This window comes from Vigna unguiculata, chromosome 4 (genome assembly GCF_004118075.2).
Source record: "Vigna unguiculata cultivar IT97K-499-35 chromosome 4, ASM411807v1, whole genome shotgun sequence".
Classification (NCBI taxonomy): Eukaryota; Viridiplantae; Streptophyta; class Magnoliopsida; order Fabales; family Fabaceae; genus Vigna; species Vigna unguiculata.
Window position 1 is genome coordinate 4,830,253 of NC_040282.1, and position 24,190 is coordinate 4,854,442.

General features: G+C 29.7%; 1 protein-coding gene across 1 annotated transcript; it reads right to left on the reverse strand.

Moving 5' to 3' along the window:
• Nucleotides 1-21,464: 21,464 nt before the first annotated feature.
• On the reverse strand, nt 21,465-23,037 carry LOC114181344 (zinc-finger homeodomain protein 9). The gene has a single exon (XM_028067770.1). It carries the CDS (start codon nt 22,755-22,757, stop codon nt 21,771-21,773), a length of 987 nt encoding a protein of 328 aa, XP_027923571.1. The 5' UTR covers nt 22,758-23,037; the 3' UTR covers nt 21,465-21,770.
• Nucleotides 23,038-24,190: the final 1,153 nt, after the last annotated feature.

Genomic DNA, 24,190 nt, shown 5'->3' on the forward strand with positions numbered 1-24,190 from the left:
TCAAACAGTCTCAGCCCGACCATCCGTCTCGGGCGACTCAGCTTAACCTTCGGTCCTTGCCTAACTCAGCTTGATCTTCGGCACTTTACCTACTCAGCTCGATCTTCGGTCTGGTCCGACTCAGCTTGACATTTATGCTTGGTCAGCTCGACCTTCAACCTTCGTCGACCCAGTTTGACCTTTGACGGGAGGCTGACTCGACACGACCTTCGATCGGGATCGACTCATCTCAAACTTTGACCTAGATTGGATCGACTTGACCTTCTACCCGGGCTAACTTTACTTGGTCTTTCAACTCAATCTTACTTAACTTGACTCTTCAACTCAAGTTGACTTATCTTGACCCTTCGGTTCAAGCTAGCTAATCTTGACCTTTCGGTCCGAGTCAACTTAATTAGACCTTCGACCTAGTCCAATTTGGCTCGATCTTATTCTTAGTCGTCTTGGCTTAACTTATACATGCTTTATTTTGGATCTTCAAAATTAAAAAAAAAAATGACCTAAATACAATTGTAGTCCAAATCCAATCAAGTGGATTGGATTTAAAATCCAAATATGTGAATTAGGATTTGGGAGAAATCCATTTACACATACGTATGTTGTGTTTGGATGAGATAATTTAGAAGGATAATTCATTTATTTAAAGAATTTAAAATTCTTTACACTAAAATGCCTTGTTTGGATGAAATAGAGGAATAAAATAAACTTATGTTGTGTTTCGGAAGGTATTTCAAAAGAATAAAATAAAAGAATTTCAAAAAGCTTTAAAAGTCTAAGAATTTTGAAAATTTACTCATTTTCACTCAACTTTCACCCTACTCACCAAGGTCGAGCCAAGTCAACCTGGGACGAATGTCAAGCCTAGACAGCCCGAGCAAACAGTGGATCCAAGTCAACTCATGCCAAGGGTCGAGGCGAGTCGGCCTGGCCTGAAGTTAGACACGTGCTGGCCTAGACCAAAGTTGAGTCGAGTTGGTCGTGACGAAGTTGGGCCAGTTGGCATGGCCTAAAGTTGATTTGTGTTGGCCTGGATTGAAGTCGAATAGAGTTGGCCTGGGCGTAGGTCGAACCGAGTTGGCCGGGGTCGTAGGTCGAACCAAGTCAACATCGGTCGAAGGTCGAGCCGAGTTGACGTGGGTTGAAGGTCGAGCCGAGTCAGCCAAGTTGAATCTTCGAGAGTCCAAACGAGGTGTTCTGGATCAAAGGTCAAGCTAATTCAACTTGGACTCAAGGATAAGGTTGAGTTTTTCGTAAAATACAAATCAAATTGCATTATCCAAATAAAAGAATTTGAAATCTAAGATATTTCAATTACTTTATCCAAACATACTATTTGAGAAATGATAGGAATTCAATTATAAGTAATTCAAATGTCATGAGTACACAAAATAATTCTTTGATATCCTTTTATCTGTGATTGATATAAAAAAAAAGTATTCTTTAGCATCAAGTTTAATGACTTTTACGAGTTCTAAATATCATTGTTGACAAAAGTAGTTTGAAAATAATTACAAGAAAAAACTCTTATTAGAGAGAACATAATCTATAAACGCTCCTTTTATTATAGAATATATTCATGAATGTTTTACAAATAGAGTTTACTCTTTAAGTCATCTAATAGGAAATCTTATTATCTAGCATGTAGAACTTTTAAGTAAAATGTTATATGCACCATAATGATCATGTAGAATAACTTAAGATCATCGGTCATTTATGAATTTGAAAACTTTTTTATAGTAGTCTAGAATATGATCATTGAAGGTTGCATATCGGTCTTTGTCTTTATGTTAATGCTTTATCCAAGTATGATTGCTTTTAGCAACACTTTTATTTTTCGTAGAGCTTAAAATGTTATGTATAGGTCAATTATATCTTCTGCAAATATCTTTATAGTACTAACATTACCAAAATGAGCATACAAACTCAAAAATTTGGTTTGTTATATTAAAATCATCTTAGGAATGTGTGAGTCAATGTGATATCCATTGGTATTGTGTATAGTTCTTGTGTTGACATCTTTTAGGCTATGTCTTATCTTTGTGTAGTGTCTAACATTTCTTTTGCTCTAGCAATTTGTCTGTATGGATTTTTCCCCTGCATGGGCCTAGGTTTCATAGGTGTGTCCTAGTTTAGGGTTTCCTAAGTAGTAATTGGTTATTTTAATCCTTTTTTTAATGTGAACTTGATTTTAGTATAATAACATTATTTATGTGATATGTAATTTTACATAAATATCATGTTGTAGGAAATGTAATTTCATAGATTGACAGAAAAAGTATCTGATATGTAAAATAACAATACAAGCCCAAATATAAAGGGGCAAGAAAAGGAAAGACAAAAAAATAGAGAACATAGAAAGAGGCCCAATGGAGACCTATTATACAAGCTGTAATAGGCATCAAGATCATGCCATCCTTTTCTAGTCTTTGTGCGAATGTCACCTTGTCTTCTTCCCCTCATTATACATTAGCCCCTTGATGACTGTTTCACAACAACCATTTTCCAGCAAGTGTACTAGTACGTAGTAGTATCAACTAGTGTCATATCCACTAGGATTTAGCAAGTATATTGGTAGTTTGATTTTTGGGTTTTTGGTTTGTGATAAAGAGTGCAAGTAAAAATAAATAGTAGATATGGAGTAGGGGCTATGGATTGATTTCATCTCATCTTCTTCTACTACACCACTACCATCTTGTTTACTTACTTTGCAAATCATTCGATGTCCTAGGAGTAATCTTTCTATATAGATCTAGGTTCATCCCTGATACACTAGAACCTAAGGACTTCAAACCTAGTGTGATTCCTCAACTCCTAGTAGAATGAGTCATTGCTTTAATGTGCAAGACTCTCTCCTCTAGCATCCACTCTAGTATGCCATGGAGCATCCAGTACATGTATGATGATTTGATTGGACCACAGTTTGAGACTGGTTTCCCAACTCAATCCAAACCAGTTAAGAATATGAGTGATCAAGTCATCATTAAGCATAAATCAAACCACAAACAATTGAATAAAAGCAAAGATAAATACCCAAGGAGTATAAGTGAATAGAATCAGAATTAATTACATCAAATCTGGACACAAGGGAGTTCAACTACTCATAGAATATTACAATGCAATTCCAGAAGCATTTACATATAAGATCTACACTAAGAGCATATATCTCGTGCCTCACAGACCCTATTCTATCCTACTGCTACATTGTGGAGCTTTCACTCAATGCTTGAAATGAGGAACCAAGCTCTTTATTTATAGAAATTTTTGGGCAGTGCTCAGCCCAACTTTTGGTGCTCAGTCACAGGGGTTACTTCACAAGTGGGTTTTCTTCTCAGCCTAGCCTCTTGTCCTGGTGCTTAGCATGTGACATTTCCTTCTTGGAAGGGTTTTCTTGGCTGCTCAACCTCATGGATTTGGGCTCCAAGTTTCCTTGCAAAAAAGGTTTCCTCACGAGGCTTAGCTCCATTTCTTGTGCTCAGCTAGAAAGTCCAAATATGTTGTCTTATCTTTTCTACTTCCATGGCTCAACTCTAGTATTGTGACTCAGCTGCATACTTGATATTGTCTTTTATTTTTACTGCAAAACAACAAAATATCATTATAATTTGTAAGACTTTATTTCTCAATATCTCATTATGTATCTTAAGCTAAAGAGGCTTGTTTTGTACACAAATAACACAATTTGATACATGATAAGTGTTAATTTCAAATAAAAAGTTTACTAATTTTTGACATTTATCATCTTCGTACTCGAAGTGTTTTGGTCGATACTCTTATTTGCAATAAGTTTTTTTTCCTTGACCCTACTGGTATAATGTATAGTGCATATTGAATCTCACATAAATAGTGTTATTCTGCTCATCTGAGGCTCTTTTGATTTTTTTTATTTTATTTTCTTTGAACATGAATTTCAATAGAAAAAAAAAATCTAATTAGGTCCCCTCCATACTTGTAAGTAAACGAAGCAAAATATTTTGTAATGTGCATTTAATTAGCAGGAAAATTGATAAACTATTTAATAAACCTGGACAATCTCAATCTAATAAAATACGATAAAAAAAAAAAAGGCAAACGACGAATGCTCACAAGAATATTGAAGATTAAGATAGTTAGATATAAGACATAAAAAATATAATGGACCGCCATAATAGTAATGCACTAATCTTTATGCTGTTAAATAATTGTGTGGTCCATTATTGACTCCATAGCAATAAATGGTCCTTTCCTCACTTTCTTGCTTTTGCTTACCTATTATTTCTTTTAATCATCATTTTTCTTTTTCGTCTCTATCTCTATTATTCGTATGAGTTTAATCGTCATGCATCGTGTAAAAGGTTTTATACTATAAATTACTTAGTAATTAATATAACTTTGAATATATGTATTATAAAAGTGAATAAATTTAGTAGTTTGTGATGATATAGTAAAATGTATTCAATCTCAATTTATATATCTTTAATATAACTTTTAAAATAATTGTTATACTAAAACAAATTTATCTTATACAATGATCTATGTTTAATGAAATAATAAACCTTTGCGTAATAATTTAGCATGTCTACATAAACTCAAATTACAAGTTCAAATTATGCATTAGTAAAATGTACTGTGATTTTACCTGAACATGGTAAACCCTAGAATGAAAAAGAAAAAGGAAAAAAAAAAGTAAAGGGTGGTGATTTGAACTTTAGAAAAAGTAAATCCGAAGCAAATTAACGAAAACTGTTATTTGGTAAATAAATTTAAAATATTAGTTTGAATATCTGGTTGTGACTTACTAATTTACTGCCACTAATGATGAAATTTTGATAAACTAATAAGCAATCTCATTCATGAAAATGGAACGTTAGGTATAATGTTAGTGGGGTTATTATTTGTAACGGTTACAACATCCGTTGCAGATGCAGGGGACAAGTGACCTTAAACTAAAGGCTTTGCTTCAAAAATCCATTTTCAAGTTGGTACATTAATATTTTAATTGACCTAATTATTGTGCATTTCATTTTTTTTTTTTGATAAACAAATTAAAAAACCTTTCTTAATTAACACATTTGTGTGAAGATGAAAACATCAATACATGATATGTTTATATCATTACTTTTAACAACAACAGCTTAATTTATTTATTTTTATGTAGACTAGACTCTGTATAGATCTAAGTTTGGTTATCAACTTCTTTTCTCGGCTAATTAAATTGTTCTATTTAAAATTAAGCATATTTCTTTATCTTTATTTTATTTAATTCCAAGTAAAACATTTAAAACTAAGAAGAAGAAAAAATAGGTACTATTAGGCATGTTCTTAATAAGATGAATGTCATTTATTTTTAAAATTCAGGGTTTTCTGCTTCTGGTTTTTATTTTGCCTTTTTCTATTCAAATAATTCATAAATTGAATAGACTAAGTTGTTTTAAATTGCTTACCAACCAAATCATTTTTCCTTGAAATAGAAAACCTTATATTGTCAGCTTTTCAAAGTCTAGTTTCACATGAAACAAAAATCCAAAATATTCATTTATTTTCCAATAAATAAATAAAAAATATTTAATAATTCATGTATGAAGCTAAAAGAGAATCGAAGCTAGGCGTAGCAGTAGATATAGTGCATTTTCCCTTGTAAAGGACACATAGTGACAGAAAGCAGGGTAGTAATTAAAGAGGGACACTGAGAATCCAATGAAAATGGGTAGCCATATTGTGTGAGAGAAAGAGAATTACAATACCATTTCTGCTAATCTTTTCCTTTTACCAAACCTTCCCTTCCACAACTCTAATGCTTTCGTTTTGGAAACTTCCCAACTTCTCTTAAATACTCGCACATGGACCATCTTCTGTTGCAAACACCAAATACTTAACCTTAATCTTACTATCAAATTTTCCACATTCTCTTAATTAATAAAATTCATTTTTTTAAAATATATAATTATTATGAGTTACACTATTCAAACCAACGGTATTTCAATTAAACACGTTATCCGAAATTTTATATACAATCATTTAATAAGATGCATTATTTTCTTCACTCATTAATTCACACACGTTTCATTTATAAAATCTACTAGTCTGGTTTTACTTGAATTATTTTTGTAACATGTGTATTATTATGCTGGTTGCACAAATTACATTTATTATCTTAAAATTTTATACATTTTTTTGATATACAATTATGATGTTTATAACTATTTTAATTATTAATAGTTTTTTACTTTTGTAAATCGATATCTAAGTTAATCATTATTATTTTTCATTAAAATTGATTAATGTCGAAGAGTTTTCTTGTAATATATTTTTATTTAATTTAATTTTAATTTTTGAATTAATAATCACAATTTGTAATTGCTATTATATCACATCTTCAATTGAATATACAACTTTAGAAGATTTAGTTGTGATAAAAAATCACTAAGAGAGATAAATTAGAAATAAAACAACAAACTTAACACTGTAGGAAAATGAAATAATACTATAATCTACATTTATTATGAATGACAAAAAAAAATCTTAAAATTCTCTTCCGTCAAGATAGCAGCACTCGAAGGTAGACTTTACTTGGGTGACTTTCCTTGCTTCGTGTGATGAGAATTTGCCTTTATTAAGAGTTGACCTTTCCCACTTGGCTTCCCCATGCCACACCCTACATACCCATTAAATTTCTCATGTACAAAAACTATTGTCCTAATTTGTCTCTTATTTAAGATATTTACACATAAATTAAGAAAAAAGGTTTATTATTAAATTACAATTTTGCATGTATAATTATAACTTTTTTTTTCTGTATTTGTTAAGAAGTAAGTTTAAAATCGGACTCTACCTTATATATTTAACTTGTAAAGTAAGGTTTATATTTAGTTTTATTTATAATGTGAGATTTTTAACACATTTTTGTGTTAAGTAGACATTTTAAGTATAAGACTAAATATGTGTGGCAGTACAACAAATATCGTTAAGATAAATTTTGATGTCACATTAAAATTTGCTTACCAATAATAATAATAATAATAATAATAATAATAATAATAATAATAATAATAATAATAAGGAGAAGAAGAAGTCAACAATTAAAGACATGCAAGTGATATGAATTTAAGTTGTTATAATTATGTGATCATTAAATATCTATAGTTAATATTAATTTAAGTTGTTTTGCCTAAACACATATCATCAACAATATTGATACCGGTGAAAAAAAAAGTTTTCCACGAAATTGATTGTCGACGTTTAACAAACAACCCTAATAAAAAAACGTATACTGACGAAAATGCAATTTTTACAAATTTTTAAGAGACGGTTGGTTAAGTAATTCTTGTTAGAAGTGAAAATAATGAAGATTATATAGAGAATTGTCAGTGGAATAGACAATAAATAACGATGGTCATGTAGAGAATCGTCGTTAAAACCTTATCGAGATGGAAAATAATGACAGTTATCTAGAAAACCGTCATCGAATGTGCAATACTTCTATAAGAAAAAAAACATGTTTTTTGCCCTCTCACAATTTTCATTTGAGTGTTTTCACTTCCCCTACACTTTCATTTTCTCTTTCCTTTGCATTTTCACACTCGTCACTACCACCAGTGGTGAACCTCCGCAAGTCACAAACCACTCTACACAAACCTTTGTCAGTTGCGAAGCACTACCAATCTCACCACATACCACAAGTCTCCATTGCACCATGTTATAAAACCCACACCATGAGACTCCTTTGTTAAGCTCTCCACACTACATCGTGAGGCTCCTCCACGAACTCTCTGCATTGCGCCGCAAAACCCTCGTCGCGAGTCTCCTCCTAACCTATTGGTACTTCACATTCATTAAAGGATTTGTTTACTTGTTTTTTTATTTACCTTTATGGCTTCATAAGCAAGTGAATGGTAAACCCACGAAAAATTTATGTATATTTGTTAACGCTCAAATGAAAATGTTTTTCTGTTCTACTGTAATAAGTTTATATTTTTTAGTCTTGTTGTAATATGCAACATGTTTTTTCTTTTTTTTTTCTTTTTTTAAAAGATTTTTAACGAAGGTTCAACAATGATCGTCGTCATTCTAAACTTTTTAATGATAGTTATTTTAATCGTCGTCATTTATCATGGTTCAAAAACTATGGTCGAAGGTTATTTTAACCATCATGGAAATTTATTATACAATAATGTGATTTTTTAAAGATCCAAATAAAATATTTAAATCGTAAAATATTTTATTTCCAAACTAAAACAAAGGCCTATATGCAAATCAAGTTAAAGATAGGTTGTAAATATGCAAATCAAGGTAAAGATAGGTTGTAAATGGATATTACATTAACAAATCATGAGTTGAAACTTCATTGTAGAGATTGGAGTGGAGATCATAGTTATAACGTGAGAACTTGAGTAGATGACAATAGCAAAGAAAGTTAGATATATATTACGTATAAAATCAATTGAAGAAAGAACATTAATCAATTAACTAATTAAATATTTAACTTTTATCATATAATAATAAATAGTTCAACATATATAAACATTGATAACACTTAAATACTTACAATTATATTTTATTATAATAAAATGAATAATTAAAATAAAAATACTAAAATGATTAATAAAATAAAATAAATTCAATATTTTGTTAATATATATTTTATATTGAAAAGGTAAATTATAAAAATATAAATTTTAAACCAACAAATAAAATAATTTAAATATCGATAATTTATTTTAATATACTTTTATTCGGATATATTAATTTTTTATTTGGTAAGGTTGTATGGTAAATTTTATTTTATTTACAGTTTATTTTAACTTTAATCTACAGTTTTAAATTTTATTTGCACGGAATTGATTTTAAAAATTTATTCTATAAAATATTATTTAAATATCTAGAACATAGAACTAAATTTATTATATCAAATCAATTAAACATACTGTTAACTTTCCATTCACTTTCGATTCTTTTTTTCTCAATCCAAACAATCATGTTTCAAATGTAAGAAACATATGAATCCAACAAATAAAGTTCGTTGATTTTTTTTTTCAAGTGTATTAGGCTAAAACACCACTATCATATAGTTAATAGTCCGACATAATTTACTTTGAACCTTAAATACCCGATATAAATTTTTGGTATTTATTTTTTAAAAAAATTGATCTTGACTTAAAAGCAAAACCTAAAATACCAAAAAAAAATCAATTTCAATGACTTTATTTCAAAAACAAATTAAAATAATATGTAAAATGAAAGAATAATAATATCGATATCATGCATTCTCGTGATTAAGAATCTCAAAAACAATTATGAAAATACATATACTTCAATTACACACTTAACTCATATAAACTCACCACAATAGTGCAAAGATTTAGCTATCATTTTATAGTGTTCATTTTGGAATGGAAGCTAGTTGTGTCTGTCAAATGAATGCAAATAAGATGAAACTCACTCTAATATCACGAAACAAAAAGATTAAGTTTTAAGAATTAAAAAGTTCACTAAGCGTCCGACATGGAACACTAAATTGGTAGAAAAACAAATCAAGTACCACATGCACTAGTGCATAATTCCCTTTTTACCTCATCTTATATGTCTCGGTTGGCCAGGAACCGAAGCATATAATGGCGCGGTGACATTTTTGCAATTAGAGCCAAGTTTTAGGCCTCAGTTCTCCTAATATCCGAAGCCAAAGAGGGGTATAGGCCTCGGTTCGCTCAAAATCGGTGCCAAAGAGTGGTATAGGCCTCAGTCCAGTAAGACCCGAAGCCAAAAAGTGGTTGGTCGTTAGCTGTTTGGCCTCGGTCCAACAAAACCTGGTGCCAAAAGGGGGTCTATGGCTTCGGTTCCCTTAACAACCGAAGCCATAGGGTTTATTTAGGAATCCAATTTCGCGAACTCTTCTTCTTCCCCGCGCCTGCGCTGCAACTCTCTCTCTCTCTCTCTCTCTCTCTCTCTCCGTTGCACCCACTGCCACCACACCCTCCGGCCACCTTCGACCACCTCCGGCCATTGCAACCACCATGCGAACGAGCCCTCTGTGTTGCACCTCCATTGATCGTGTCTCTCTCTCTCTCGCTCTCTCTCTCGCGCTCTCTCTCTCGTCCCTCTCTCGTCTCTCCCTTCCTCAGCTTCCTCCTCCGGCCACTGTCACGGCGTCGCCTCCGCTGGTGCACTTCCTTCTCGTTTTTGTAGTACCGCCATTCCTCAAAGGTAAGTTTCTAACTCGTTTTTGTTTCATTTTCCATTTTGTATATATTATTTTGGTTTAATTATGCCTTTGGTCCTCATTTTGGAGTCAAAATCTCAAAATGGTACCCAAATTTTTAAAAGTCTCAAAATGGTTCCCTTTTTTGTTGAAACGTCTCACGTTTGCCCTTTCCGTTAAGTCAAGGTTGACGTCATTAGAGGGAGTGCCACGTGTCAGTTCCTCGTTTTTTTGAATTTTTTATTAATTTTTTTGAATTTTTTTATTTTTAATTTTTTTTTCAATTTTTTAAAAAAATCAAAAAATTGTCACGTGTCAAGCTGTCATCGTGCCACGTGGCAGTGACAGAGTGATGTGACAGTGACACGTGTCAGTATTACGCCACGTGTCATTTTCTTAGTCTCAATTTGGTCCATTTATTTTAATTTGTCTCAATTTAGTCCCAATTTTTGTAAAAATTAGCAATTTTGTCCCTCTCCAAATTAAAATCAAATTTAATTTCTATATAAATGTACACAAATATTTCCATCAAAATTGATATTTCAAGTAAATTTTTTTAACCAAATTAAGTTCATTTAATTCATATTTTACATTGAACTTTATTTAAAATGGTTTAAAAGTTGTTAATAGAAAATAATGTTAATAGAAAAAAAAATTCATAAATTAACTAGTTCATGTTACAATAAAACACATATAAATTTAAAATTTGAAAACAATTTTAAGTAAAGTTGAATATGAAACATAATTTTAAATAAACTTAGCTATGTTAAAAATATATAATAAAAATATCAATTTGAATAAAAATATCAAATTTAATAAAATTAAATTTTGTTTCAATTCGAAGAGGGACAAAATTGCTCATTTTTACAAAAATTGGGACTAAATGGAGACAAATTAAAATAAAGGGACCAAATTGAGACTAAGAAAATGACACCTGGCATAATACTGACACGTGTCACTGCCACTGCCACGTGGCACGATGACATCTTGACACGTGGCAATTTTTTGATTTTTAAAAAAAATTCAAAAAAAATTAAAAATAAAAAATTCAAAAAAAAATTAATAAAAAATTCAAAAAATCGAGGAACTGACACGTGACACTCCCTGTAACGGCGTCAACCTTGACTTAACGGAAAGGGCAAACGTGAGATGTTTCAACAAAAAAGGGTACTATTTTGAGACTTTTAAAAAATTTGGGTACCATTTTGAGATTTTGACTCCAAAATGGGGACCAAAGGCATAATTAAACTTATTATTTTTGAATTTCGATTATTGCAAGTATTGATTTTCATTGGAATTGAAATTGTTTGGATTGTTTGTATATACTATGAGTTAGCCTTAGTTTCTCGTTTGAGATTCAATACGAAAATTATGTATTGTCCCCAAATTTTCATTTTGACGAAACTACTTATTTTTTAATTAGATAAAAGGGGATACAATACTAATAATTTAAATGTATTGAATCTTGAATTGTCCAATTGGACAGTTTAAGAAGATAAATCACTTTTTAGTAGTTTATTAGTGCATATATATATATATATATATATATATATATATATATATATATATATATATATATATATATATATATATATATATATATATTTTAAAATACATATCTTAAAATTCATGAATATTTGTCAATTGTGTTTTGTATTGATCTTCAGGTGCATATTTGATTGTGGTTTATAATTACTTTCATTTCGTGTATCCTGAAGGCCAATGCGAAATGCTGGCAAAATTTCATGAAATTTAATATATGTATTTTAAAAGTAATATGTACCAATAAGTTACGTATTACCTATTCATTTAATTTTAGGTAATGACAATCAAAATTTCATTGTCATTACCTAACATTAAGTTACTCTAGTTCAACTTTAACAAGTTATGTTCAATATAGGAAACTCAAATATGTCCACACAAGAAAACCTAAGCATCAAATCAAAGATAGCACTACAATTATTGATTAGTAAATGTTAATCTTTGTCCATCAAACTCCACATGCAATACATCTCCTTAAGCATGCATATCACCCATGTGTGAACAATAGGAGGAAATGGGTCAAAGAGAAACTCACTTTAAACAAAATTTAGATCTAATATATGTCTTTTATTATCCATTAACTTTACTATAGTAGGTTTGAATATTGAAAAGAATGAACGATTGATAAGTGCCAAAATTCAGTAAAGATTCATAGAAAAGTCTGGCACTTATGCTTTTAACTTGTGTTCATTTCATATTGATTCTCCCTAAATCTAAGACAAATGAGTTTCAATCACATGCTTCCAAGTTTTGATTTAAAGAAATCATTTGATCCTATTTTGCATGTTTTTCAGGAAGATTAAAGAAAAAAAAGAAGAGGAAAGACCTTAAGGAAGAAATCAAGTACAGTGAAAATAGGGAAGAAATTTTGTCAAGGTTGCTCAAACCAAAACAATCTCACTCAAGCTAAAGCTAGTGCTGCCATTCTCGCCTAAGTGACGAAAGACCTCGCCTAAGCGAGAGCTTGTGCAGTGGAGATCATCTCTTGCCGCCATTCTCGCCCAAGCGAGATCTAATGCTGCCAATCACGCCTAAGCGAGACCCTTTCTTCAGCTCAAAGTACTTTGGCTCGCCTAAGCAAGATCTTTTCTTCAGCACTTCTCGGCCAAGCGAGACTCTTTCTTTAACTTGAAGTATTCTGTCTCGCTCAAGTGAGACTCATGTAGCTCAAGCGAGACTTCGTGGAGTATATATACTCCTTGAATCAGAAGAGTGAAGTTGGCTGGGATTTTGGAGAAGAACTAGAGACATGTTGGAGAGTTGCGACCACGAGCAGAGCTCAATTCATATTTTCTTCTTCTTCTTCTTCTTTAGTTCGTAGGTTTTGATGGCTGCCATGAGTGGCTAATCTTCCTTCTTGGAATTGAATGTAATCGACTCAAACTTGGATGTAATCTGGTGATATTTATATACTGCATTTCTGTTTCTACTCAATATTGGTATTATTGTTCTTTTCTTAATGCTTGATTCTATCTGATCAATAGATTTCTTGATTTTGATTTTTAGATCTGACTAGAAAGTATTTCTAAAAATATGCTCTGAATAATAATACTTGATGTGTTGTGATGCTAGGAATAGATCTCAATATATCAACTGCTTATAACACTTGAACGTAATGCTGGATAGTTTGTTGAATATGTGAGGGATCAATATTCAAGGAACTAATCTTATGAATTTTATATGCGAGGAATCGATATAAATGATTTTCGAGTGTTGCATCGATATTGGTATTTTCATATGTTTTATATTTATATTCAACCAGATTATAGACAAGGGAGATAGATGAAATTCAATCCCAGTTTTTCTTACCGATCATTTATCTAAATTTTTTGTTTTTACTGTATTCTGTTTATGCAATTTAGTTTAACTACCAATGATCTATCAAATTAAAATATATATATATATATATATATATATATATATATATATATATATATGTGGATCGAGATAATTATTTATTTTAACTGAATCCGTTCCTTGTGGGTTCGACACTCTACTTAAGAATCATTATACTACGATTGTCTTTTGGTACGCTTGCCAACGAGACCAACAACGATCAACCCAAAATCTTAAAGAGAAGTAGGGACTACAAGTTTTAGAGTTTTTGTAAAATAAGATAAAATAGTTAAGGTTTTTTTTTATTTATATGCTTTCTAAATTAACTAATAAAATATCCATACTTCATTCTATTAAAAAATCACTTATATTCTTAAACATAATTTACTTGGTACTACAACACTTCTTTAACGAAAATAATTGAACAAATTTTAGAAGACTCATCCACCACCTTGGAATGCTTAAGCATCCAACCAATGCTCATGCACTCATGTCATGAGTCATTCATGACACACATTCAAGAAACATGGCACAACTTTTACCCACAAACATTCAAAATAATGTTTCAATGACAAGTCATATCGTTTGAGTGTTTTTTTTCCAACGCTTGAGCAATATATTTAAGAGAAAAGAGAATTATCTTAATTTTGAATGTCACTTGAGTTACCAACACATCAACAATTAAAGCAACTATTACACACTACTTGCAACTTGTTTGAGAAAAACATGTTGTTCAAGCAAAAGAAGAAAAAAAAAAAAAACTTACTAAAACCAAAATGTAATTGGTATAATATTATCTTTACTAGAATATTCTAATTCTTTAGCATCTCAATCTAACAAGAAACGTACCGTCAAAATCTGACTTAAAATTAGAGAGAAAAAATTTTAAAATAAAAAATTCAAACTAAAAAATAAAAGTTCAACTTCTATTTAAATTTTATTTTCTATTTAGTATTTTAAATGTTATTAAAATATTTTGATCTTACGTAAATTTCAGATAATTTAATAAAGAGGTGGTATAAAATAATTGACATCTTTTGTTCCAGATGATTTTATTCTCGTACATATTAAATGGAAAACGCCAAATTTTGATGAAATGTTATTTTTAATCTTAAATTTTTTATTAAATAAGTTTCCTTAATACTCATATTTAGAGTAATAAAAGTAACGTATTTAGTGAGAGAAACTATTATTTTAATAAAACTATTACAATAAATAACACGTTTATTGTTACATTTTGTATCGTGTATAAATTTTAAAGAATGGCTACTCTAAAATAACAAACACACTTTTGTAGAATTAAAATTTAAATAATCAACCAAATTTGAAATAATGTCTACCCTTTCTTCCTCATTTATAAAAAAAAACTAATTTCACCCACACTAACAAAAGTAGTTAATTGGATTAAATTTTAATTTTTTTCTTAACAATTGAAAAATAATTAAAATTAGGATACTGAAGAAACATTATGAAGCAAAATAATTAAAAAAGTTATTTATATTTGAGTAGCCATAGAATGGTAAAATTTATTGTATCCGTTTTTAATGGTTTCTCAACACCTCAGATAGCACAAACAGAGATGACATTTGCAGTTTCACAAACCTTCATCATTGATGAAACTGAAATCACTCACCTCGATGTTACCAAAATAGTATTAAAATTTCTGAGTAAAAAACATCATATTCTATAAAAATAATGTGATTATTTTTTCATAGGATTAAATATGTTTTTCTTTTAATTTTGAGTGAATTTTAATTTTTTGAAATTTTATACTAATTTAGGGTTTCATTTTTAAAGATATATGGATTTAGTTATTTTTATTAAATTTTATTAAGATTTGATATTTTAAATGTATTTTATGATAATATTTGAGTTAATATTGTAGTAAAAATATGTTAAATTGTGTAAATAATTCAAATACTATTATAAAATGTGTTTAAAACTTCGTATAAACTTAACAAAATTTGGTTAAAATGATTAAAATGTTATATTTTTAAAGATAAATAATTAAATTGATAAAAAATTTAAAAACAAACTAATTCTAAATTTCAATAAAACTTAAAAGATAAAAAATATATATATTTAACCTTTAGGAAGAATTTGAAATGAAGTGAGTGAGTGAATTATTGACATAGGTGGTAAGAAAAAACGGTAGGTAGGTATTTAGCTATGGTTGAAATTTGTACTAAAATTACTTTAGAAAGTTACATGTGCATCGAATAAAGATACTGACACCACATAATATATACTTCATTTACCTGTACAGTGCAGGTGAGCTTTATATATGCCAATAAACTTCTATACGTTTTATTTTCTCTAACTTTTTCATTGTTTTGTCAGTGCATGTATATCAATCACTACTTCTATGACAAATGTCACCTCTCACATTTCATATTTACAAATAAAAGTAACGTTATGCTCATTTTTTATCAATTTAATTACACAAAGTGCACAACAAAACATCACACACACCTCTGAACAAATTCTTCTGTCTGTCTCTTGGATTCTCCAATCACTTCTAGTTTCTGTAAATATTTCTGTTTTTTACTTTCCTTCGGGGTTACAAGAGTCATTTTGTTTACATTCTTTAGGTTAACTTCATATTGTGAATGATATCTTTTACCAGAATACATTATTGGGTTAAATATATTTTTTATTTTGTGAAAATCATCAATTTAATTTAATTTTTTAATTTTATAAATGCGTGAACATAATTTTTTTAACCAAATTTTGTTAAATTTATTTAACGTTTTAAATGTGTTTCATGATAATTTCTTAGCTAATATTGAAGTGAAAAATATGTCAAATGGTATAAATAAACAACTCAAATGTTATGAGAAAAAACATTTAAAACGTCAAACAAATTTAACAAAATTTAGTTAAAAAAACTAAATTCACACATTTATAAAATTAAAAAAATAAACAAAATTTTATTTCAAAAAATGACTAATTTCAATTTTTAATTATAATTAAGAGACAAAAATATATTTAATCTTAAATTTTTTAAATAAATATATGTAAACATGTTCACTAAGTTTTTCATTTAATTCTATTTCTACTCCTGAAATTTAGAATGTATATATTTTAATCTTCCAAATATTAAAAAAAAACATTTTTTATTAAAAGTTACAGTTTTAATTTCCCAAATTTAATAACATAATTAACTAAATTTTGAAAAACAATTTTAGCACGTTAAATTGACTATATAAGATTTAAAAAAAATTAAATTTAGAGGACTAAAAGATTGAAGTTTTCCCAAATACATAATCAATTGCCTTTTATGGGCATATTTTATTCCAATTATATTGTACAATTAAACTTAAAAACCTTAATTAAAAGATTAAAATTTGATCTCACTTGTGATGACTACTTACTCCTGCAATATGATCACATGTTTTAAATTGAAAATGTGGTGAATAACATCATCATCAACTCCAATGCTATTTGATTTGATTTTATTCCTGATTTGGGATCCCTAATTCTGCCTAATTAGTAGCTAAACTTAGGTAGCAAATGTAGCTGTTTCAACCTACAAAAACAACACTGTCTGGGCACGTGTTGAAAATATTTAACGTGCACGCACGTTAGAACAAACCTGAAAGAGAGAATAACATCTATCATCTACAGAAACAACCATTACAACAATAATCACCAATTACAGCATAACAAAAAGTTAAAAACCCTAATCAAGTGATTTAGATTTCTTAGGGTCACATCATCACTTCACATAGGTAAGTTTTTAGGTAGGGACAGAAAGTTCCCTATCACCATATAGAGTTTTCAATTAGTTTTCTTGATACCCCAAATAAAATTAATTCACATGTTAAGCAAAAAAAAAAAAATGCATTATTTTTTCAATTATTTTAATTTCAATGATAAAATCGTTCTCAATCAAGATATTGTCTTTTTAAAATTTGTAATTTATTATAATTTTATTTTTAAAAAACATTATAACAATATAAAAAAATCGTCTATATCCATATTTTAAAATTTCAATTTTATCCTTTAAAATATAATTATTTATTAAATCTTTTAAAATTCTAAAATCTTTTATAAAACTGTGTATCTCTTACTTCTTCTCTTTTTTTTATTTATTTACGGTTATTCTCTCATTTTTTTATATATTTAAATTTATTTTTTATAAATATAATTTTATTTTATATATTAACTTAATAACATTATAATATGTTCACTTACTAATATAATATCATGCATATTTAAAAAATGAGTTCACACATGTACAATAACACTTATATGTATACTGGTTTAAAATAATAAAATAATAAAAAAATATTTAAATCGTCCTATGATTCAACGTTAATAAACACTCATGGATCATAAATTTGTTTTCAATTTATTATAGAACATGTTTCTTAATTACATTTTCCATTTATAAAATATAAATTTGATATTGTTTACTTATGCTAATATGTAGGGTTAATTTTTTAAGTATTTCAAAGACAATAATAATAATAATAATAATAATAATAATAATAATAATAATAATAATAATACAGATTGAAAAGACAGGTTTTGTGCATTTAATTATGAGAGAATGTTAATTGTTTTATTGAGGCACATGAAAATGCTAATGTTACTATTGATAAAGACAGGAGAATAGGGAAAGAATCTTTCTGTACTACCAACCTTATCATTGGTGTTACGCCACAATTTTTTTGGTAAAACCATCTTTACAATTTCTAATTATCCATCTATAAAATAATATGTATAACCAATTAATATCAAAATATAACCAATTAATATTGCATTAAGGAATTTGGAATTTACAAATCATAAAATGAGATCAATTATATGATTTTTAATTTAAAAAATAATATGCTTCAGTTTCCTCTTTCATTGATTCTCCCTAAGATTATAGCTTCACATGGAAGCATAATCTGATTATGCAGATTTTTTTTTCTTTTGAATATGATCTTCTATGGAGATTTGTTTTTTTTTTTTTTTATTAGATCAGGTTATGCAAAGTAGAAAGATATGAATTATAATTCAATTCCCTTATGCACGACATTTAAAATTTAATTTCTAAATTTCTGTGTTAAAAAGAAAATCATTTTAATATATGTTTCAACCCATGATTGTGCTTCATGAAATTAGGTCATCACCAAAAGAAATATGTCGGTACAATAATTTATAAAATTAACATATTTGATAACTTCAAAAGCTACATATATAATATAATGCAAACTCAAATTCAAATGCCACTTTGATTCCTGTAGTGTTTTTTTCCCATTCATACATATACAAACCCAAATATTAAAATTCCCACTAATAAGAACCTTCTCTTCCCTAAACTTTTTTCTTTTATCAACTAAAAACATACCTAACTTTAATACATTCTTTCTACCAATTTAGTACATATTTAGTTTAAATTTATAAAATTATTTCACAAATATCATTTCATTATTTTTTGCAATTTAGTGTATATTCAGTTTAAATTTATAAAAGTTTTTCCACAAATTCCAATACAAAAGTACATGTTGAAGTGAAAGAAGGAAGAAAAATTATTTATTATCAATTCTAGAATAAAGATAATTTTTACTTTTTCCTATTTAAATCCAGAATACTTTTATTTCCTTTTTTAGAAATCAAGTTAGTTAATAAAGATTAGTTATTTTATAATAATATTAAATATTTTTGTTGAGAATTGAAGTGGTAGTATGAAAAAATTGAGTACTTTATAAGAAAAAATATGTATAAATTTATTATCTTAAAATTTTAAGTTAGAAGTGGTGTCATTTTTTTATGTCAATTGAACTAATGTCTCATTGGTAATGTGTATCTTCAATAATTTTTTTCTCAAAAGGTCCATCAATTTTTATACTATAATTCTTTTAATTTTTTGATATATTTTTATAGTTACATGAATGTATGTAAGTTAAGTACTTTGTTGTTTATTATATTGATGGTGAAAAACATGTATTGAGAGAGGTGAAACTCTCTTAAATGATTTTTTGTAGTTTCATGAGTTTGAATTGTGGAAATATTGGTTTGAGGAGGCAAAAAAAATTATGAAAAGAAAATGGTTAACCCTAGAGTTAGAAGAAAGAAAGGCACTTAGGTTAGCACATAAAAAGTGCACCTTGATTATGAAGAAAAGGGTTGAGTCAAATAATTTGAAGTGCCTAAATATAGTGTTGTGAATAGTATACATGCAAATAAAACTTTATTATAAAGCAAACAGAAAAAAAAATGCAGATATGATTCGAATTTGTGTACACTGCATTTGGAATCAAAATGTGGCAAGCACGACTAATTCACACAGTGCATTATTACTGTTCCGTTTAGTGGGAGAATTGATACAACATTCTTCATCAATTCGAAAAAATAAAGATTAATAATAATAATATTAAAATATAATTTAATTAGTCGGATGGTATTAACTTTTGTTTAATGTATCACTTTGGTACTTATTTTTAAAAAAGTGTTAAATAAATCTCAATTTTTAAAAAGGTATTTCAATTAAGTATTTTTTAGAAAAAAAATTATTAACACCATTAAAACTTTTACCACTAAATTTTAATATAAATATCAATACTTGATTTTGTAAGTCATTTATCAAGATCGTTAACAATATTAATAAAAAAAAATTGAAAAAAACTTAATTGAGACATTTTTTTAAAAATTGAAACTCAATTGACTCATTTTCTAAAAACAAATATCAAACTGATACATTCAAATAAAAATGGACATCCGACTGATTAAACCTTAAAATATCAAATAAAAATATGAATTTTTTATCCAAACAACTTTAATATCTTTGTTATTGTTATGCTAATACGGAAAATGATAAATTTGTATAATTTATTGGTTAAAAGAAATTGTATGATAATAACAATAATAAGTAACCCTATTTTTAAGGGGCAATTAAAGGGGTAGGAGGAGGCGATGGCAGGGTTGTTAGGGGCAGCATGACCCGAACACCAAAACAAGATTAGTGACTTCATGAATCACCAAAATCCAAAACCAAAATTCATGCATGGTGGACCCAACACACAAGTGTAATAAAATAATAAATAAAAATAAAAAAGGGGTTACCAAAAACAAAATGCACCCATAATGTTGAAGGCTGGTACACACAACACAACACAACAACACCACGCCTTGTGACCTGTCCCTCTCTCACTAATCTTTATCTTTCTCTCCATTATTTAAACATATGCTTTCTTATTATATTATTATTACTACTATTAATTAATCATAAAGTCATCTTCATCTACTTCCCTTAAAAGGAAAGACTCTACAAACATTTCCAACATCACATGCACTACGATTATTGCATAACAAATTCCTACTTAGATACATCACAACACAAACTATTAAATAACATTATCTTAATAAAGTAGGATTACATTTTTTATTAGAATTACTCAAACAAGGAAACTAAACTACCCTCTCTTTTTAGCATATAGCATATTTGTAGGTTGACTCAAACACTTGATTAAGGAGAATAATTAAAAGGTTTCTCTTCAACTAATCATTGCCCACATCAAGTACATTTTTTCCATACTTAGATTACCCAAAATCTCACAATAAAATAATATAATTTTGGATTAGCTTTGTTCTTCGAAGAATAATAGAATAACAAGATTGTTATTGTTACCATTTAAGAACCGCCCTTAACACTTTCTGCCTCTATCTCTCGGACACAAGATTGAAGAAAAAAACAATAATTACTTATTCCATTTCTGACCGGAGAAAGAGAAAAAAAAAAAAAAGTGTAAAATTCTTAACTCTCTCATCACCATCATCATCATCATCATCTTCTCAACCAAAAAGAACACCAAAACAGAATAACGCAAGATATATTGAGCAAAGCAAATCCAATCCCAAAGGCCAAAAGTGAGAGAGTGAGAAGACCAAAAGGAAAAAGAAGAACAAACAAAAACAAATGAGGTTGGAATAATAGAAGCACTGATCATTATTACTTAGTACTAAACATTTAACTACAATAATAACTAAGCAGCAGAACGAAACAACAACGAAATTAAATTCCCTAAGGTATCATCAAAACCAAATCTCTCCCATGTCAAGAAGGTGATCGTCTCATTAATTAACCAAAACTAAACAATTAAATGAAAATTAAGAAAAGAAAAAGAGAAAGAAAAAACGACTAATTGAGTAATTAACCGGTGCCACCTCTTCATTACTCTATCATCTAAAGCATATCATTATTCTCAATATTTTTTTTTCCCATTTTTTTTCAAGAAGAAGAAGACCCATTTGTTCCACCACCGTTTGTTCCACTGTCATTCTCGTACTCGTTCACATCGTGAGAAGAACCGAGGTTGTGGTCGTGGTCGTTGTTACCGTTGATTCCGGCGCTGTGTTCATGTTCAAGGCCATTAACGGAAGCTTTGTTTGCGGCGGCGACATGGTTAATCCCGTTGGCAGAGGTAGCATTGAGGTTGTCCTTTTTGGCCAAGGTGTTCTTGTTGTTGTGCATCCACACTTTGAGGACTCCTCTGTCGACGCCAACCTCGTTGCAAAACTCCATAACCATGTTTTCGTCGCGCTTCTGCATCTTCCAACCCACTTTGTCGGCGAACTCGTGCATCTTCTCCTTCTGCTCCTGGGTGAATTTCGTGCGGAAGCGTTTCCGGGAGTGGTGCGGCGGAGCGGGCGCGGCGGTGTTCTCGGGGGCCACGGAGAGGCCGCCGCCGCTGGAGAGGGCGAGGAGCATGTGCGGTGCGGAGGGGTAGGAGGAGATCGGCGGCGGAGAGGAGGAGTTCGGACTCCGGTGCGGCGGTGGCGGGAGAGGGTGGTGACGGTGGTGGGGCTGGTACTCCAGAACATGATGCGTCGCCGGAGAAATTGGCGGCTCCTCTGGCTCGCGGCGGTGGAAGTTGCGGTGGCAGCCGCAGGCAGCGCATTTGATGGAGCTGGGGTCGTCGGCGGTGGCCGCGGGCGACGGCATGAACTCGCCGCAGCCGTCGAGGGCGTGGCCGCCTAAGCTGGCGACGTGGTTCTTCAAGCATTCCTTGTAAACCACCGCGGCGGCGGCGCGGTTGTTTGCATGGTGGCGCTTCAAGACCCCGTTGGAGAAAGACACCGGCTTTGGACTGGGATTCGAGTTTCCGGCGGCTTGGTGGATCCGGGTGGGAGTCTCGATGTCGAGTTCCGGCGATTTGGGGGCGGCGTTTGTGGGAGTGACGGCTGTTGGTGGTGGCGTTGGTGTTATTATCTCCATCCTCTTAATAACAAGAATAATCAGAAGAATTAAATGAAAAGCTTAACTTTATGTGAGGGCTTCATGAAAAGTGTTGGGGAAACTTGAAAATGGGCTTGGTGGTTCTTATGTAGTGTGTGTGGAGAGAAGTAAATTAGAGAAAAGAAAAAGGGGTTATGAATGTTTCTTGTTGAAGTTGAAAGGTAGAGGTTTGGAAGAAAGATGAAGAAGAAATTGAAGAGAAGAGAAGAGAGAAAAAGAAGATGTTGATGATGTTTTTGAGTGTGAGGACTGTTGATAATGTGGTTGTCCCTTCTTAACCACTTGTTTTTTTAACCCTGGTTCTAATCTATGGTTAAGTTATTGACCCTACTTGGGGGTTAGATGTGAGTAATAAATATACCCTCTCCTCTCCTCCTGTGCTATTTATTACTTCTACTTATTATTATTATTATTTAGTACAAGAAAATTATGTTAATGTATTGAGTCTATTAAATAAATATATTTATTCATATGAAAAATTAATCAAAGAAAATGAGGTTAGCATTTGGTATTATTTGAATTGGTTGTTAAAGTATTATTATTATTATTATGGGTTGAAAAGAATGATTAGAGTGTGGAGAAGAAGGGTTAGTGGAAAGAGGGAGGAAATTGAAGTAATGAATGGAGAGTGGAAGAAAAGAAAGAAGGGTGAGTTGACTGTGTGGCTCTGTAAACCCTTATGTTAATCTCAAGCTTTTTTTCCCAACAAAGGACATTTTCCACAGTTAACTCATTATTGTGCTTGTTTTAGGGAAGCCAATCCGAAACTTCTACTACTTAATGTAAATACATTTAATGTAATTCACTTCTCTTTGCCCTTTTATGTTATTAATAATTAAACCCCATTCTGCCTTTTGGAATAACATCAAATTTAGGCATGGTCAAAACTCAAAAATTTGTATGTTTGATAATGTTGCTTAAGCATATATTATTATTTAGTATTCATATTATTTGATGTCTAGATATGTATGTGATAAATATTTTTATTAGAATTATATTTAATTGATGTGAAATTAAAAATTTTTATGTTCTAAACTTTTATATGTTAAACGATATTTTATTCTAATATTTGAATTTTAACATGTCAAAAATAATGTGAACACCTAAAACGTCAATAATAAACGTCACTTGAAAGTAAAACAAATTAATACTTATTTATATAATTGTTATAATTGTGGTATTATTATGTTCTATTATTGTTATTGTTATTTGTAGAGAAATTATATAATGTTATTTTAGTCCAACTCACATGAATAAAGAATCGATAACACTTTTAATTTAAAATTTCAAGTTTTATGAGTTTTTATTTCTTGTATAATATTTAATTTTATCATTTATATCAAATAAAATTTAAAACTCATGTTTAAATTATTTTCAAATATATATATATATATATATATATATATATGATT